Source organism: Brachyhypopomus gauderio, chromosome 3, assembly GCF_052324685.1.
Source record: "Brachyhypopomus gauderio isolate BG-103 chromosome 3, BGAUD_0.2, whole genome shotgun sequence".
In the NCBI taxonomy this organism is placed as follows: Eukaryota; Metazoa; Chordata; class Actinopteri; order Gymnotiformes; family Hypopomidae; genus Brachyhypopomus; species Brachyhypopomus gauderio.
In genome coordinates this window covers 10,903,959-10,915,982 of record NC_135213.1, presented here as the reverse complement: position 1 = coordinate 10,915,982, position 12,024 = coordinate 10,903,959, and the positions used below count along the sequence as shown (strand labels likewise).

Here is a 12,024-nt window from a genome sequence, read left to right as displayed (position 1 = left end):
ACGTTGTGGTGACATGGCCTCTACGATGTGGTTACATGGGCTTTACGTTGTGGTCACATGGGCCTTACGTGGGCTGGTTCTGGGGCTACGTATCTATCACGTGACTTAGATGAGGCGGTGAAGGTGTGTTTGGAATAGTCCATGTGGGTTTATTTGCGCAGGTAATTTGGTCGAGTAGAGAACGCGATGGCTTCCAGGAATTTTTTGAACGACTGCCGTAGAACATTTTTAGAATGTACACGAGTTTTATCGTCGGATGATCAGCAACTCGATAATGTACAACCTGTTATAACTAGGTATGCTATCAATTAGTACAGTGTACAAAAGTTATTTGATATACTCTGGTTTCTTCACATAAATGTAGTTGTGGCTTCGTGATATTTTAAAGTGAATTGTATTTCATTCTGAACCGAGTTCATCAACATATTTGTAGTAGAAAGTAGAGAACACGGGTCATGTTACGACAGTGAATTTATATCACGTTTTATGTGACTGAAACCGATTGGAGACTATGGCCTCGAGCATTCGCTGGGCCAGTGGCCGACTGGTTGAAGCCGAAGTGGCTGATAATGCTTGGACTCATCAGTGAATTAATTCAGGAAGCTAGCAATCAACAACAACATGGTAAGTTTGCTTGTCAAATAAAACAGCCGCTATGTAATTTGAGTCGATAGGATGTATAGATTTGAATGAATTTAAGTTTTAAAATGTTTAAGCCCCCCATTGAAATGAATGGAGGTTTCAAATTACAACTGCGAGTTACCGTGTGACTAGAGGGTGTGCAGGCATGAAAAATTATCAAAACTCTCCTGGATAAACTGCTGTACAATCCTTACACCTTCACCTAGAAGCTCCATTTAAAATTTAAATGGGAGAGAAACTTGTCCTTTCTGGCACGCCGGGATATCTAATCATTTGATCGATTCGTTTTAGAGTTGTGAGCATTTGTTTGGCACTAGGCACAGAAAACTGCTCCATTAGTTCCCATGTTAATTTCTCAAAATCCGAATTGTCATTTTGGGGTCAAACAATTACACCAAAATCATCACCAAGGGGTCCTCTCTCATACAATCTCTTCGGTTAAGTGATAAGTTAAATATGTCCCGAACTACGACCGTTTGTTAGGAGTGTGCAAATCACATTAAACAAGCCAGAGATTAGTTAGTGTGAGGAATGTCTCTCCCCCTCCCCCCACACACGCACGTGCACACACGCACATCTCTCGCACACACTGTTGACAACTCTTCTCTTTTATTTTAACATTAATACAAGCGAATTCACTCAACAGAAGTAAATTTCCTCTCTCATTCTCGCTCCTCGCGCACTCTTTCTCACACACACACAACTTAAAGAAACAGTAACCCAATAATATTACACTACATCTCTCTCATAGCCACTCCATATACACCACACAGACACACATGCATACATCTCTCATACCCACTACACATGTACACCATACATACATACATCTCTCATACCCACTGCACATACACACCACACACACATACATACATCTCCCATACCCACTACACATACACACATATACACCACACACACATACGTACATCTCTCATACCCACTCCACATACACACATAAAGACCGGTCTCTCATACCCACTCCACATACACATAAACACTACAAAGACACACACCTTTCATTCCCACTCCACAAACACACACACACACACACACACACACACACATACATATCTCATACCCAGTCCACACACTAACACACACATACACCAAGCAGACATCTGCAACCCTTATTTTTAGCTTAGGGTTGAATTGTCAACAGTAACTAACTTAATAACGGGCACACCTTTTCAAGCCCTATAGTATTTCGTTCAGGAAATGCATTGTTCTAGTTAGCTTTGTAACAGTGTTGTGTTCAAATGCTCTCCAGCTGATTTCATAAATACGTTTATCATAGATAAAAATGTAGTTAAAATGTATAGAATGTGAAAAGGTTATTTAAGCTTATTAACTGATTGTGACACCCTTAGCAGTAACAACTGCAATTGAATGTTTGCAAAAATATTTCTGTATAAACTGTATAACCAACATATGAAATTCCAAAGCAAATCATTTTACTTGGGCTCATTGGTTTTTCTATTTCAAATCTGAAGTTGATTTGTTTTTTCCATTTTCTGTTATTTTTATTAATTCTATGCTACTTTCTCTTGGACTATAGCTTTTCCTGGTTTCACTGTACCACGAAGGGCAGGACACGTGGGGAGATCAGTGTGTCAAGTAACACAACAACAGTTGCAGATGTTATAATTTAACTGTGTATCAAGAAGCACAGTGAAATGACGGTTAAGGTATGTGTTGATAGGTCTTTTTTTAAGCACTTATATGAAACATTTGTGAATTGTTCTGTCTACAAATTGAATAATGAACACAAAATTTTGGAATTGCAAATCTAATTGCTGTCACGTAGGGCAACGCCCCCTCTCGTAGCTGTCACTCTGGGTTCCCTCATGTCCGTGTTCCCTGCCTGTTTGTCCCGCCCTGCTCGTTGGTTTTTGATTCCTCGTTTGTTACCACACCCCTGTGTCATTGTCATCACCTGCCCCTTGTTATAGTCTGTGCATATAAGCCCCTGAGTCTCCCTTGTCCTTCGTCCGGTATTTTGAATTTATTTGTGATCGTGTCTGTCCCATCGCTGTTCTCTGTGCCTGACCGTTTTCGTGTTTCTCCTGTTTCCCGTGCTCCCTGTGTTGTGATGCCTGTCTTTGCATGTTTCTCGGACTGCCCTCCTGTTATCGACCCTGCCTGGCTATCCGACGATGATTACGGTATTCCCCTGAATAAATCTCGCTCTTCTCAGCACTTGTGTCCGTCCTCTCGCTCCGTGGCGCGAGCCACGTTACAATTGCACACCAGTAGGATGTAGAATAACACATGATATATGTGAAGACAGTCACTGTCTTGAACTAACACTGATGCAGCATCACAAGGAAGCTAATATGCTCACAGTAGAACACTGCTTAGCTCTGATCCATTAGCTAACAGAAACCTGTGCTAATTAGCTCTTATCTGGAGTAGAGTGCATGATGGAGCATGATCTGTGATTAAAAGTGGTGGCCCCCTCCATCCAAATTTTTGTGTATTTTGGACATTTAAATAGGAATTTCTAAGTGGAAACACATTAAATTTATATATCAAGTAAGGGGGTGGAGTAACTACAAGATACAGTATAGTGCAGCTTGGATTGATTTAAATTATTTGCATAAAATCACAGTTTTGAAAAAAACATACATGATTCGTGTATTAGTGTAGTCCTTTTGTATTCATATAACACAGCAGTTGAAAATTCTAATTTACTAGCCACATTTTTGGAATTGCACTTAAAATATGTGAATGAGTTCTGTTTGTTTTAGTATCTGATTTATGATTTGTTCACTGTAAAGCAGTTGACTGTATTGACTGTATTTTACTACTGTAGCACAGTATTAAAATATGTCTTTCCCTTATCGTAAAACTAATCCGCATTCTTATACACTTTGTGTTTCTAGACAGTACAATCTATCTTTCCGGGGCCGTTACACAGCTCTATCAGATGAAGCACTTGACAACCGTGTGCTGGAGATTGTCTCTGCCAATGACGAAATAGGACCTGAAGCTGTTGGGGCTCGGTTTGCTGGTGAAGGCGTCCTAGTCCAGAGACGACGTGTTCGTCAAAGTGTAATCAGGACTAATCCTAAAGGTGCTGCTCTCCGGACTATGTCCCACAGGCTTCACAGAAGAACATACAGAGTGGCAGGACCAAATTCACTGTGGCATATAGATGGAAACCATAAACTCATTAAGTAAGTAGCAATAGAAACTGTTTTACTTAAGTTGATTTATTTGCACCAACTGTGTCAATAGCCAATGTAAAGCTAACTCTTTGATTGATTATGAAGTTGGTATTGTTAAGTTCAATCTTGTATAATCTTAGGGAATGACAACAATATAAATGTAAATGGGGAAAATGTCCAAAGTCTGTGTCTAGATTAGTTCAGGTCAGGACTGTGTGTCTAGGAAGGAACAAAGAGTACATCTGTTGCAAAGAAAATGCAGTTTTTGCCTAAGACATTAGAAAATGGATGGGAACAGGGTTAATGGAACAAGATGGTATTAGAAATGGATGGGAACAGCTCTAAATGTAACTGTTGAATCATAAATTCAATAGGTGTCAAGTCTTTAAAAGCAACAACTACTGAACTGCGTACCACTTATATCCATATAGTAAATGGTGGAGGCTCATATGGGACCTAATCAGGTCAAACTGCAAGAATGGAATATTAAAAAAGTAGGGGCAGCAGTCACCCAACCTCCAATTCAAGGCTATAAAAGATGGATGCTGTACTCTTTATAATATCTGTTATTTAAGAGTCTGGTGTAATGGATTGGAATCTTTATACTATTACAAAAATAATCATCATCCCAACTATCATTTAAGATTTTTGGTTATATGTTAAAACAGGAGAATAAAAACACTACTGTTTACCTCTTGCACATACAATGCTTGCCCAAGTTGGTTGGATATAAAGATGTCTGTTAGTTATAAGTGGGGGATATTGGGGGACTAATAATGACATTATATTAAGTGTGAATTCATTTGAATGCAGCAGTGATCTCCCCCCCCCCACCACTATGAAAGCCCAACCATAGCATAGAGGCGTAGTCCTCGTTGTAGCTACATTCAAACTATTTGTGTGAATAGCTTTTAATTTAATGTGTTTTTTCTTCTTCTGTCACTCCCTGATCTTTTTCCATATTTTTTAGGTGGAGAATTGTGATCCATGGAGGTATTGATGGTTACAGCAGACTTGTGGTGTTCCTTCATGCGTCGAACAACAACAGAAGTGACATTGTAATGGATCTGTTCATTGGAGCGGTCAGCCAGTATGGTGTCCCTTCAAGGGTCAGATGTGACCATGGAGGGGAAAACAATGTGATGTGTCTCTTTATGGATGTCTTCCTAGGCTCAAGCAGGGGAAGTGCTTTACAAGGGAGGAGCACTCATAACCAGCGCATTGAGAGACTGTGAGGCGATGTGTGGAGAGGTGTTACAAACGTCTACCATTCGTTGTTTGTATATCTGGAGAATGAACGAAAATTGGAATCCAGTAATGAAATACACATCTGGGCTCTTCACGGTTTATCCGAGGGAGATAAACAAAGTGATCTCAGGTTGTTTGTTAGTCAGTGGAACCACCACAAGTTAAGAACTGCTCAACACATGTCACCGTATCAGATTTTTGTGCAAGGTTGTCTGTCACAACATTTGCAACATCACACTGGCATTCAAGGTGTGTTTGCAGATGAACAGACAGTGCCAGGGGATGGTCAGGAACCCGTTTGCAACAGTTGGATTGAGGGCAGCGGAGGGCCACGGGGCTAGAGTGCCTGCTTTTGACTGGCCTCAAACAATTGATGTCCCTGTTAATCAGTTTATACCTACTGAAGAACAATTGGGACACCTCAGGCAAAACATAAATGCTTTGGGGAGTGCAAGAGACAGTTTGGGAACTGATATTTTTGAACAGGTACTTAACTTCCTCTCTTAAATATGATACATATGCCAGTTATACTGATCTCCCGCGAGACCTCTCTTTGTTCTATTTACCTATTGTGTTAATCTTGATTGCATCTATCATTGGTGTCTCTCTCCCCTCGATCAGTGACATCTATACCACACGCTGCATCCGCAAAGCCACCAGCATTGTGGAAGACCCAACCCACCCATCACACGGTCTCTTCACTCTGATGCCGTCCGGCAAAATATACAGGAGCATCCAAGCCTCCACCTCCAGACTCTGTAATAGCTTTGTTCACCAGGCAATCAGGCTCCTCAACTCCCATACACGGAACTGACACACACCAACACTGAGCTGTCCCCACACACGCACTGAAACCCCCCACCAGAAATATTTGCTGCTCTCCCACAGGACCTAATAACTACCTCAGAACCACTGTGTTCATGTATGTTCCATATGACACAGTACATCACTTATCTCATACCACATTGCACTGCACCAGCACTTTACACCATGTCTCAATTGTCTCTGGCCTGTTGTATTTATTGTAATGTCTTGCTGTGAGATTGCACATTTTGCACATTGTTTTGTTACCCTGCCGCACTTTGTTGTCTGTTGTACTGTCGATTTGTGTTGCACCATGGTTCCGGAGGAACAAAATTTCATCACACTCTGTACCTGTGCTCAGATGTAATGACAATAAAAAGCCCCTTGTCCTTGGTGCGCTCCTTTGACGTAACAACCACCCGGCTGGGGCTATCTTACAGTCTGCCATATGGGATTCTCCCCCGACAATGTATGTCTGTATGTAAATTCTTTAACACCTCAAGGGGTGTGGTTTTTTCTGTATGTAACCTATGTGTTGGTAGACTGTCAGATTACTTTGGAATAAAAAGCACATACAAATAAACTTCATTCTTGGAAATCCCCACTCCTGTTTCTTGAAGAAACCAACGATTCTTGCTAAACAGAAGACAATACCCATGGTTGTGATTAAACTGCTACTAGCTCACATCTTGATGAAGTATAACTTTTACCAAATATGTTCTAAACTGTTAATGGTGTAAGTTATTTCACGATACCAGGGTAGTGAGACAGAACAAATTGATATTAAATCTATGATTGTCATGTTAATTCTTTGTATATGGCTATAGGAAGCTAATGTAAAAATATTGGTTGAGACAGTGAGGTCATACACACATACAACTTTGAATTAATGTCATTACACTAAGTTTTAGAATAAGCAAGCAGTCTCAGTCACTTGATGTTTATTACAAATGAACAAATAAATTACAGTTGAATACATAAACTTCAAAAGCATTCTGTAAATAAGAAATAAAACAAATTTTGGAATATCAGAACCATTTAAAAAATTCATTAATATTTCAGTTATTTGACAGCAGAAATATATCAGAAATTGAAAGTTTGGATAGTAATGATGGTGAAGATGTAGAGTGCATGTCTCTCAAGAGTAGATAAGTGTAGCTATCTGTTAAATACTGGTACTCCAACACTCCCATTGTTGTCCATAAAACAATGTATGAACATATAGCTACTTTTATTATTTATTCCAGGAGATGAGGAAGTACCAGTGATAGGACAAGACGTTGTTCTTGAGATACTACATGATGAGGAAGGATCAGGGCAGGAAAATTAGGAAGAGATTGTTTTATATTGTGAAGGTGATCCTTATGCTAGCCTGACAAAGAACAAACGTCCAGTGGCGACTACTTGGGAAGATCCTATCACAAACATCACTGAACCATTAACTCCATATGCTTACTTCAAATGATACGTTCCACAAGAGATGTTTGAGCTGATGACCACCATGACAAATGTCTATGCTGAAAAAACTGCTGTGAGGGGCTACAAACATGCATCAGAATCAGAATACTTTATTAATCCCAGGGGAAAATTGCTTTTGTTACAGTGCAACCATTTGCATATTATTTTAATAAAACACCTCTATAAAATATAAAAATATGTACAAAATAATAAAGAATAAACATCCTAATATTGAATTTAAAATAAAATGTAAAATAAGTAGGTATTGCACATAATATGTAATAAAATAAAATAAAATAAAATTAACAATAAAATAAAAATAAACTGAAAATAAACAGTAGTGTCCTGTATTGTGTCATGTATTGAGGGAGGAGTTATAGAGCTTCATGGCCACAGGTAGGAATGACCTCCTGTGACGCTCTGTGGTACATTTTGGTGTGATGAGACGAGCGGTGAATGTGCTCCTATGTCTCATCACTAGATTGTGTGGTGGATGGGAGACATTGTCCATAATGGCATGCAGTCTAGACAGCGTCCTTCTATCAGAGACTGCATCCAAAGAGTCCAGCTCCACACCCACTACATCACCGGCCCTGCGTATTAATTTATTGAATCTGTTGGCGTCCTCCCTCCTCAGTCTGCTACCCCAGCATGTGACGGCACAGAGGATAGCACTCGCCACCACAGACTCATAAAAGACTTTTAGCATGACCTGACAGATGTTAAAGGACCTCAGGTGCCTCAAAAAGTAGAGACGACTTTGTCCCTTTTTGTAAAGGGCGTCAGTGTTCTTAGCCCAGTCCAGTTTATTATCGATGTGGACCCCTAGATATTTATAGTCCACAACAGTGTCTACACTGACCCCATTGATGGACACAGGGGTCACTGGTGCCTTGTTCCTCCTTAGATCCACCACTAGTTCTTTTGTCTTTATCACATTGAGCTGTAGATGGTTCAGCTCACACCATGTGACAAAGTCCTTCACCGTTGTCCTGTACTCATCCTCTTCACCCCTGCTGATACAACCAACTATTGCAGAGTCATCAGAAAACTTCTGAAGATGGCAGTGCATCAGTGCATGAAATAGAAGCCCTTGTAGGCTTGCACATTGCAATGGGAGTTCTGAGGTTTGCGAATGTACTGGGAATCGTACATGCATCCATAATTTCAACTAATTTCTCCTTGTTATATATATTACTTTTTCATAATAAGAGATGTTCCCAAAACTTGGATAGCATTTTTAGTCTATTGATCAGGTTTATGTTCAAAAAGGGAAAAACAAACAAACCATAAAATTATACATATTGTATAGCATTGCTTTACAACAGTTAAGACCCACCATCCACTGCAGTGGACATAAAAAAATACTATAAAAGTATTATATTTAATTTTTTTACTGAGTCTTGTTTTGGAGTTCATTACAGACAGAAAATTGCATTTGTATATATTTTTTCATTACTGGAACATAATTCGGGTCTGAAGGGGTTAAAGAGAAGGGGTCCCGTGTCCTCTTTGCTCTATTTGCTGCTTTCACAATGGGGGCGGGGCTTTTTGGCAGTGTTTGGATTTCTCCCCTCAGCAATTGATGAAGTGGTAGCACCCAATTTTAAACGTCGTGTTAAGACGTTAAAACGTCTTAAGACGTCAAAAAGTGACGTCTTAACACGGCATTTTTGTACGTCTTAAGACGTCCAAATTTGACGTGTTAACACGGACGTCATTCTAGACGTTTTGACCCAAACGGCGTTCGATAGTAGAAACACGTGGATCTTACCCTTCCTCCACCCCGGGGGTAAAAGCAGTTCCCTTCATTAGGAAGATCTTAATAACGCATTTATACGCGCTCATAATTACTATAAGCCATCTTAATACAATCAATACCATATTTTTCATTTTCAGCATTAGCCTATACATAATAGATCTAGCAACTCCAACACCATTATTTTTTGCGCGGGGAGGCTGCTGTCATGAGGTTTTATTTTCTCTTTTTCATGCACGCACACATTAAAATTTTTAGTAATAACACCGTATTATTATTATTATTAATAAGATGCTCCCTGTTTACAGCCGCACGCTCGCGCCCCTGCGCGCGTGACGTGTGTGAAACGTCATCAGCCCCTAGTTACCCCGGCAGCGTCTCCACAGCCACAACCACAAGATGGTGAGTAAATCCTCGGCAATAACCTTATTTTACGCTTTTAATTAGACGGCAGGCACGCAGAGGAGAACATTTATCGATTCACGGAAACGCTTAAACCGAATTCGGCCACCCCGCCGAGGAGAACTTGCGTTTTCGTAGAAAAGAAAACGTAAAACCGTGAGTGGTCATCGGCTGCAGGTCTCGGGTGAGATTAACTCGCTAACCCGGATAATCAGGCGACCCAGTGTCCACCAGTGTCCTCGCAGTCCACCAGTGTCCTCGCTGTCCACCCAGTGGAGGCGCTGGTCACGCCAGCAAATGATCTCTTGCAGGGTTTGCTGTCGATCTTGCGAAAACTGAAGAGCACTCCGGATCAGGAGGTTCGCATCTTACTTCTCGGACTGGACAACGGTGGCAAGACCACTCTGCTCAAACAGCTGGCATCGGAGGACATCAGCCACATCACACCCACACAGGTAAAGACAGTCAACGACTCCTTATCTAGCTTCCTTTATTAGGAGAGCCCCAGTGAACTTTCATTCTTGCAGCACTCTTCACGTGTGCATTTGCGACCCTTTTCATTAGAGGCATGACAAAGGTAAGACAGTAGATTGCATTCTCTGTATTAAACGAAATTATAATGCTGAATAATGTGGTTTTGTTTAAGGGTTTCAATATCAAGAGTGTGCAGTCTCAGGGTTTTAAACTGAATGTGTGGGACATTGGTGGCCAGCGTAAGATTAGGCCCTACTGGAGGAACTACTTTGAAAATACAGATCTTCTGGTGAGTGCTACTATTCATTATATCTTGCTAATTAAAATTTTTCTTTGAACATCCATCCATCAATCCATCCATCCATTCATTCATTTCTTTGAAACTCATGTGATCGAAAATTCCTTTTTCAGATTTATGTCATAGACAGTGCGGATCGCAAAAGGTTTGAAGAAACGGGACAGGTAACAGATGTTACAGACGCTTGCATACAGCTCTCCCAACTCATTTTAACATTTTTGAAGAAGAAAAGGCAAGTGTAGTCCGTTGCTCCTCACAGGAACTGGCTGAGTTACTGGATGAGGAGAAGCTCAGTGCAGTCCCAGTTCTCATTTTTGCTAATAAGCAGGACCTGCTCACCGCAGCCCCTGCATCTGAGATTGCTGAGGGCCTGAACCTGCACACCATCCGGGACAGAGTGTGGCAGATCCAAGCCTGTTCAGCTCTCACTGGAGAGGGTATCCAGGTGATTAGGAAACATCTCTATAAACATACGTACACACACATACAGAAAGCTGTTTTCTGACATATAACCCCCCCCCCCCCCCCTCAGTAAATAAATAAATAAAACCCTAGTGTAAGAATGTTGCAATTATGCTTTGATGTTTTTAACATAAATAAAACATGTATTACAGTAGATTCATGAATTGTTTTGAAAAGATCACTGTTTTGCTTCTCAGGATGGCATGAACTGGGTGTGTAAGAGTGTGAATGCTAAGAGGAAGTAGCCCTGCATATTCCCACTGCAGTTCCTCCAGGGAAGGCGCTGTGCCCCTCGGAACATACAAACAACTCTGTACAATTCACTAAACATGTAAAAGTATAAATATAAATGAAGACACCTCTGAGACAAAAGTACATTTCACATTTACCTCTTCCTCGAGGCTTGCTGTGTTCAAAACAAACTCAAGCCATTATATACCACTCCCAGCCCCCTTAATTCTTGATCTTAAACACTTTTGTGTCATTATGACATACTTTTTTCCACTTTGTCAAGCACACATTTAATACTCTCTATTTTCCCGAAAATATTGCTTGACTTGTTTTCAACCTCTTGATGCAGAATGGTCTTTGGTACAGTTGGAAGCAAACTACATTTCCCATCATATTATGGGATGTCATTCAAGACTTTGCAATTAAGGCCCAAATACACATTTAGTGGGATCTAATGTAAGGTAATCCACACATTGCTTTGTTTTGAACCACAAACCTTGCTTCAGAACAGGTTATTTTATTGACTGATGTTTTGGTCATTGATAACATGAAATTCCACCATTTATGACTTTTTTTTCCCTCAAGTATATTTTTGTAACGTATTGAAAATGTAGGATGCTTTAATATCGATGTGTTTCATAGAATACCAGGAAATGTTCTTCTGCTTAAGTCTAAAATAAACATTAATATGTAATATATATATATATATATATATATATATATGGAAGTTATTTTCTACAAATTCTGACTGTACTGCTTGTGATCTCTAAATAAATGCTTCACTTATAGAAAAAAATACATAATTTTAACAGTTTCCTTGTGTTATCTTGAATGTATCTGTTGTACATATACAGGTGCATCTCAATAAATTAGAATATCATCAAAACATTAATTTATTTCAGTAATTCAATACAAAAAGTGAAATGCATATACTGTGCCTTGCAAAAGTATTTGTACCCCCCTTGACCTTTTCAAACTTTTGCCACATTTCAGGCATCAAACATAAAGATATAAAATTTAAATTTTTTGTGAAGAATCAACAACAAGAGGGACACAATCGTGAAATGGAATGAAATGTA

At 39.9% G+C, this 12,024-nt stretch overlaps 1 protein-coding gene and 1 long non-coding RNA gene across 4 annotated transcripts; both read left to right on the top strand.

Moving 5' to 3' along the window:
* The first annotated feature begins 36 nt into the window (after window positions 1-36).
* Window positions 37-6,425, top strand: LOC143510286 (uncharacterized). Of its 3 annotated transcripts, none has more exons than XR_013129942.1 (5): window positions 37-296; window positions 509-624; window positions 2,198-2,327; window positions 3,525-3,818; window positions 4,780-6,425. It is a non-coding gene; the product is annotated as an uncharacterized LOC143510286 (long non-coding RNA). The 3 variants fall into 3 exon arrangements; XR_013129941.1 differs by having other exon boundaries at window positions 37-624; window positions 4,780-5,543; window positions 5,679-6,425; XR_013129940.1 differs by having other exon boundaries at window positions 37-624.
* A 2,959-nt stretch (window positions 6,426-9,384) lies between these two features.
* Window positions 9,385-12,024, top strand: arl3b (ADP ribosylation factor like GTPase 3b). The gene is made up of 6 exons (XM_076999469.1): window positions 9,385-9,480; window positions 9,792-9,935; window positions 10,127-10,243; window positions 10,366-10,416; window positions 10,512-10,697; window positions 10,912-12,024. The coding sequence occupies exons 1-6, from the start codon at window positions 9,478-9,480 to the stop codon at window positions 10,957-10,959; spliced, it is 549 nt and encodes a 182-aa protein (XP_076855584.1). The 5' UTR covers window positions 9,385-9,477; the 3' UTR covers window positions 10,960-12,024.

What these genes read in the sequence shown, in the direction of transcription:
- arl3b (XM_076999469.1), top strand. An exon ending in GCCACATCACACCCACACAG is followed by an intron (nt 9,936 to 10,126) that starts GTAAAGACAGTC and finishes GTTTTGTTTAAG; the next exon opens with GGTTTCAATATCAAGAGTGT. An exon ending in TCACTGGAGAGGGTATCCAG is followed by an intron (nt 10,698 to 10,911) that starts GTGATTAGGAAA and finishes TTTGCTTCTCAG; the next exon opens with GATGGCATGAACTGGGTGTG.